The 7,500-nt window shown below is 43.6% G+C and overlaps 1 protein-coding gene across 4 annotated transcripts in view; it reads right to left on the bottom strand.

Annotated features, from left to right (window-relative positions):
* Positions 1-7,500, bottom strand: part of LOC121700752 (rho GTPase-activating protein 44-like) — a 79,575-nt gene that overhangs the window by 22,059 nt on the left and 50,016 nt on the right. For all 4 annotated transcript variants that reach the window (XM_042083958.1, XM_042083960.1, XM_042083957.1 and 1 more), the window contains exons 3-6: positions 6,834-6,953; positions 6,010-6,086; positions 1,546-1,657; positions 616-692 (exon numbers count right to left, since the gene is read on the bottom strand). In XM_042083958.1, coding sequence (XP_041939892.1) covers positions 616-692; positions 1,546-1,657; positions 6,010-6,086; positions 6,834-6,953 — 386 coding nt within the window. The remainder of the gene's footprint in view (positions 1-615; positions 693-1,545; positions 1,658-6,009; positions 6,087-6,833; positions 6,954-7,500) is intronic.

Here is a 7,500-nt window from a genome sequence, read left to right as displayed (position 1 = left end):
TGTGTGTGTGTGTGTGTGTGTGTGTGTGTGTGTGTGTCTGCAGATGAAATGACTGAATTGAAGAAGACAGCTGAATAGAAACCTGGGGATTGCACTAAAAGAAGAAAAGACACAAGTGCCCGAGAGAGTGTTGAGAAGCCCTGAGACGCTGCTTCCAGACACACACACACAGACATAACAGAGCTACAGCACTCAGAGACCTGGCATCTCTCTGCCTACCTTCCACTCAGAAGTCTCTCTCACTCTCTTCTCTCTCTCTCTCTCTCACTCTCTCTCTCTCTCTCTCTCTCTCTCTCTCTCTCACACACACGCACAGTCGCATACAGTAGTGTAGACTGGCAAAATTCTATGAGGAATTGCCAAGTTCTAGCTTGAAAAATGTTGACTAAATATGGACCGTAAGCTGTAGTATCTTTGCTAAGTTCATTCACTCACTCACTCACTCACTCACTCGTTCATTCGTTCATTCATTTGTTTGTCCATTCATTCATTCATTCATTCATTCATTCATTCATTCATTCATATCATTCATTTAATACCACAGTCACTTATTCACACTAAGAGCTGTGATCTCTCTCTCTCTCTCTCTCCCTCCCCCCCTGTGGAGTCCCCTACCGGGTGCGTGCGGAGTCCATGTCCAGAACCAGTTTGGCTAAATGTTTCCTTTGTTTCTGGATGTTCGGGATTTCCACCTGAGAGACAGACACAAAGAGGCGCTTCAAGTCAAACACACAAAATACACACAGTTGAGTCAAACACACACAGGTGAGAGAGAGAGGCGTCGGCCCACAGGTGACAGACAGGCCGTGATTACCATCACAGCGCTGAGAGGTTCAGCAGGTGAGCTCATCAAAGGGCCATTGTGCCACTGTGCCTTTAGAATCTGGAGGGAACATGCTATATTCTATTTCATCATACTATTGGCACATTACATACATTAACATAAACAGACTACTCAGTGAGGGAAATGGTGATATTGTGAACAACATAATATGTATTTGAACATGGAAGTCATTGTGATTAGTTTATTATTGGTATAACCAGACAGACATAATAGACAGACATAATATGACTTCAACAAATGTCCTAGGCTCCAGTCACGTCAAACGCCTACGCTTCATCCAGACAAATGTGCTTGTTTCAGATACAAGTATGCTTAGATTTATAATAATTTGTCTTATATTTTGAAGGGCCATTTATGCAATGTTGTGGTTTTGGCCGAGCCTTACAAAGTCAATCAGCGTGGCGCCTCAGCAGCCAGGAAACGAGGGCCCTTGTCTGTCCTCTGGTGCCCCAACGGAGGGGCTAGTCTCTCTGGTCTTACCTCCAGTGTTGGACGGGTGCCTGCCCAATTGGGCGTCTTTTGACTACGTCGGGCGGGGGACAAAAAAGCCTTAGGTGGGCAGATAAAATTTGGGTTAAATGTTTTTTCTGTGACAAAATCGTTGCTGGCCGTTTTTTTGCTGAAGAGGGCACGTTTACGTCTTTTCGAACGTGATTGGGCGGAAATCACTCAACCCAATCTGGCAACACTGCAGTGCTTACCTCTGCTAAGGCGTAGAGTGGGTCCACCACGTCCCTCTCGATTTGGAGCTCGAACAGGAGGAGCTCCTGGGCCAACTTCTCCTGGGTCTCCCCGCACAGCTTCAGCATCTTCCTGCGGGGCAGGCAAGCAGAGCCAGAGGTTAAAGGTCAGCTCAGCTGGTTGATCAGCTGGCCGATCAGCTGGTTGATCAGCTGGCCTGTCAGCTGAGAGTACCCTTAGCTCGTCATTGGCTGAGAGGCAATTAGGCCCTACTATTAAGCTGCTCTAACATGGGTGGGCTTGCCGTTCCCTTTGCAAGCCACTCTGCTACCCACCTCCACCCCCAACTCCACCTGAATGGTTATTGTCTTATTCAATGTTGTTGTCATTGATGCTTGCTCTGTTCTGTATTCCTAATGGGGGATCTACCTTGCTGCTCTCCCTGCCTGGACTCTACAGGAAATGTCCGAGGGAAAGAGAGACATGCGACTGCCCACATAAACACTAGATCTACAGTGTTTCTTCACAATTAGTGTTAAAAACGCATAGTGGTGTTTCGTAAGGATCCTGTGAATGTAGCACAGCACTAATGACATTTTGAGTTAATTAACTTCAGGATTTTGGACATAGGACCTCATTTCCAAGTTAGCAAGTGTGGTATTTATCGGTGGAGACCGTTTTCAACACGTTTCATCCAGTCCTTCTAATTGCAGAGTTCGCAGGTGCTAGGCTAGTGCAAGTCATCGGTATGTGTTAGCCTGCCACTAAAAACAGTCTTACCCACTCCAAAGTACACCCGAGGCAAATTCCAGACAATCGATGTAAATGTCTGTGTTGATAGAATAGTGTAAGAAATACAACAATTTACTTTTCGGCGCAGTACTACTAACCGGAGCAAGTATAATTCCGCCACCCGCTAAAAAACTAGTCCCTCAAAATGTAATGCGATCATTGACATGCAAGGACAGAATAATGTTAGAAATAAAACTATCAATAGACATTTACATCGATAGTCTGGCGTTATAATTTATTTGCCTCGGGTGTACTGTGGAGTGGGTAAGACTGTTTTTAGTGGCAGGCTAACGCATAGCTTAGCTTAGCTAAGGTAGCTTAGCACCTGCAAACTCTGCAACTAGAAGGGCGGAAGGATGTGTTGAAAACGGCCTCCACTGATGAGAGAAGACATTTTCCATGGCTTTGGCTCTGCTTCCAATGCCCATCTCACAACATTTCTAAACCAAATTCTGCCGGTTTAGTAGGGGGGCCTATGTGTCTAATTTGGGGGCTTGTGGGATTCGCATGTTAATTTTTGGAGACCATTATATCTTTGTTCTAGGGGTTCTTAAGAGTAAAAAATGTCTCCATTTTTTGAAGGTTTTTGAAGGACCCAAATCAAAGGTCAAATTCAGAAAAGGTCAAATTTGGTGTTTTGTCCATAAACCTCACATTGCCGGTATTATTACCGGCATTAGGGGCAGCCGTGGCCCACTGGTTAGCACTCTGGACTTGTAACCGGAGGGTTGCCGGTTCAAGCCCTGACCAGTGGGCCGCGGCTGAAGTGCCCTTGAGCAAGGCACCTAACCCCTCACTGCTCCCCGAGCGCCGCCAATGTAGCAGGCAGCTCACTGCGCCTTCACCTCACTGTGTGTTCACTGTGTTTCACTAATTCACCGATTGGGTTAAAATGCAGAGACCAAATTTCCCTCACGGGATCAAAAAAGTATATATACTTATACTTATAGCATAGGGTTTGGTGCCAAAAAGCAAAGATATTCTACAAGGTAGTGTGCAAAAGTGGACCACATAAACAATACAACATTATAAAACATTTTTAGGCTGATGATTGATCTCTTTAACAAGAAATTGTGCCTAAAATTCTCGAAATTGTCCGCTTAAAAAAAAATAATACTTCAATATCAATACTATCAATTCATGCCTATTAGTGTGCTTGAGTGTAGGCCTAGCCTGCTCTGCCAGTTCTTGTCTACACCCATTCAGAGTACAAAGTGCAGAGATCTCTGTTAAATCAAGTTTAATAGACTTTTACATAGCTAGTACCAGCTGAAGTCTATAAGGCCTTCCGTAGCCTATGTAAGTGTGAAGAAAAGAAAGGGTAAGATAGACAAACAGACAGGTGAGTGTGAGTGTGTGTGTGTGTGTGTGTGTGTGTGTGTGTGTGTGTGTGTGTAAGAGAAAGAGATACACTACCAGTGACAGTTGGCTGTTGATAGCTGGCAATTATAGAATTTACAATATCAAATAACCTGAAGCACATAGTGCTCTGTTCTTCATTGTTGGTGATATTAGTGACCTTCTAGCCTTCTACATTTGAGCAAGCACATTTTCATAGTTCATGGTGGCACAGTCTAGTTAGGTTATATTCTGAGGTGTGTCTTTCTCTTAGTCAGGTAATTGGCACACATATTCTAAAAGAAACAGATTTTGGGCTATGTATCCAGTGGCAGATATGTGTGGACTGGTGAATGACCCATCACTAGAGACATATGCCAAATTTCTTGTTTTTGTCCATGAGAGAGTATGGAGATGGTGATCACAGATCAGCCAAAGATTACATTGTTACAGTGCAGTTATTTTACAACAGAACAAAGCAGTTTGGCACAGAAACTGCTACAAATCCACCTGTAACAGTAAGCATCTGCAGCATGCTAAGATTCGCTACTAGAAGTCATGTGAAGCAGGCAAGACTCAGTGTCTTCAGAAAAGACGTGGTAGACCATCTTCTGAACCTGCAGCAACACCTGCAACTGCATCAAGTCCATCTAGAGGGACTATGTACACTTGTTCAGCAGCAGCTGCTGCCAGCATAGATAAGTGCTTCTTCTGTCAGAAGCAGACAAAAGAGCGTCTTCATGAGATGTCCTCTTTCAATGCAGGCAACCAACCAAAAGATATAAGTAATATTTTGAAGTCAATGACTTTTAACCAGTAGCCAGTGTAAGGATGCTAGGATGGGGAAATATGTTCATATTTTTGTGTGTGTGTGAGCAGCTCCATTTTGTATAAGCTGTAAGGTCTTTAGACAGGTATTATTACAGCCAGCGTAATAGCATTGCAATAGTCTATCCTTGAGGTGACAAAAGCATGGATTAATTTCTCGGCATCTGGTAAGGATAAGGACTTCCTTATCTTTGAAATGTTCATTAAATGGTAAAATTAAGTTTTGGTGATCTGTTTTTTGTGATTATTTAGTGCTAGGTCCTGGTCAATTATAACTCCTAGGTTTTTAACAATTGTGGATGAGGTCAGTGGAAGATCACTATATGTAGCCTGTGATGTGGATAGGATATCCCTCATCTTTTTAGAACCTAAAACCGTGACTTCTGTTTTATTTGAGTTCAAAAGCAGGAAATTATTCGTCATCCATGTCTATATATCTCTTATACATGTGTCAAGTTTGGCTAACAGGATTAATTCATCAGGTTTTATGGAGAGGTATAGTTATGTATCATCTGCTTAACAACAGGGGCCCCAGTACTGAGCCTTGAGGCACTCCATACTGTATTTTACCATAATCTGGGTAGATGGTTTATTATAGACCTGTACAAATTGTTGACGGTTAGGAAGGTATGATCTAAACCAAGCGAGTGCTGAGTCTTTGATGCCTATCAATTTTCAAGCCTAAGTAGTATGTCATGGTCTATGGTGTCAAAGGCAGCGCTGAGGTCCAGGAGGACCAGTATTGATACAAGGCTAGATTTTTTGAGGGAGAGCTTAATAACAGATGTCTTAAACGACTTCGGTACATGCCCTGATAGCATTGAATTATTTATAATCTAGAGCAAAACATTATCCAGGAAGGGGAGAGCAGTCTTAAGAAGGTGAGTAGGAATAGGGTCTAGTAGACTAGTTGTAGATTTTGATGAGGAAATTGTGGAGGTGAGATAATATGTTGCGTATATGTAAATTAATTAAATGTTGTTTGAGGTCTCATCAGTATGTGTATTTGGTGAAACTGATTGGTTCTTGATCTTATCTCTAATTGTTTGACATACAATCATAATACTGACATACAATAAAACCGTTGAAAATAACTGTTTTGTGAACTTTATTCATCATAGCCAGTGATTTAGGCAAAATTTATGGTGTTAATTATAGTGAAATATACAATTTCAAAAAAATAGGGTTGAAACAGGTAAAAAAAAATGGAGACATCATTTTTCAATTACCTCTAAAGACAGTCCAACCACTCTCCAAAAATTAACATTCCAAACCCACAGAAACCACATAGGCCCCGTGACTAGTTAGAGAGAAGGGGGTCGCCAGACTTGGCCCATGTTTTTTGGGGGTTCGCCAGACAAAATGTTTAAAAACCACTGCCATATAGCATAGCTTTGTAGCCACCTGGCTGCGCTAGCTCCTAGCAGGATAACTCGAGCTATGCAGCAATCATTTTTTTGCCACTGGTGTGTGTGTGGATGTGTGTGAGGATCTCTGTGTGTGTGTGTGTGTATGGCAGAACTCACCCCAGCAGCGAGTCGTCTCCCAGGACAACGGCTCCTTCTACCATACATTGGGCTAGAGTTGTCAATGGCAGCTTTTTCTGTGCAAAACACACACACACACACACACACACACACACACACACACACACACACACACACACACACACACACACACACACACACATAAACACACACACACACACACACACACACACACACACACACACACACATACACGTACACACACATAAACACACAAACACACACACACACACACACACACACACACGATTACACACTGCACCAACTCTGTCATCTCAATGTTCTAGAACATCTACAACATGAGTGCAGTTCATTCACATGGTTGGCCAGGGAGAAAACATGGTTATGGAGAGAACGCCGTCACATAACCCCGACACACTCATGCACTGACTCACACACACTGAGAAGGAACTGCCCATAGGGACACATACACACACCCGCTTGTGGCTTTCTTTCATTGTGTCACATTGTGCTGCCAATTGGCTAGCAGTGGGCTGGCTCATGTCAGTGACTGGTTGTGTGTGTGTGTGTGTGTGTGGCTGACAGGAAATGAACTGAGTAGACCTGCATGAGTTTACATTTGAAGGTCACTTCTTTTTTTTATTTCTTCCCCCTAATACACATAAAGAAGATGCCATTGCACGTAGTGTGCATATGTGTGAGTGTGAGTGTGTGTGTGTGTGCGTGTGGGAGTGTCTGTGTGTGTCTATGTGTGTTTGTGTGCATTTGTGTGTGTGTATGTGTGTGTGTGTGTGTGTGTGTGTTTGTGTGTGTGTGTGAGAGAGAGGGAGTGCGAGACTCACCGAGGGTGATCTTACCGACTTCTTGTCCACGTCCACCCCCTGCTGGCCCTGTAAGCAGGCGGTCAGCTTTTTATGGGTGCTGTGGGACACCTGCTTCACAAGCTCCAGGCGCTTCTCCACCTGGCAGCAGAATACACACATTAGAAACAAACACACACACACACACACACACACACACACACACACACACACACACACACACGCACACACACACACAAACACAGAAACACACACACACACACACACACACACACACACACACACACACACACACACACACACAGACACACACACACACACACAAACAAACACACACACACACACACACACACACACACAATAGCTGCACGGTTCAGACGTTTCATTATACACCTACAGTACACACTCATACGCAGGTGTCAGAGTGTTTATATATAAGCACATAAAACTACAACAAACCCAAAAGCCGACAGCCAACAATTCACTGAAAACACCCATCCACACACAAACATACACACAGACATGCAATCAGCCACACACACACTTGCTCATACCCACTCACACATCCCTGTACACAAAACATGGTGCTCTCACAGAATGACTCAATGGCAAATAGAGGTGACAAATATGTCTGTGTTAGCTCACAGACTTATGTGTAAGACTTATTACACACATACACACACGCACG

The sequence above is a fragment of the Alosa sapidissima genome, chromosome 24 (assembly GCF_018492685.1).
Source record: "Alosa sapidissima isolate fAloSap1 chromosome 24, fAloSap1.pri, whole genome shotgun sequence".
Taxonomy (NCBI): domain Eukaryota; kingdom Metazoa; phylum Chordata; class Actinopteri; order Clupeiformes; family Clupeidae; genus Alosa; species Alosa sapidissima.
The sequence above is the reverse complement of the archived record's forward strand: the minus strand, read 5'-3'. Positions and strand labels throughout refer to the sequence as shown.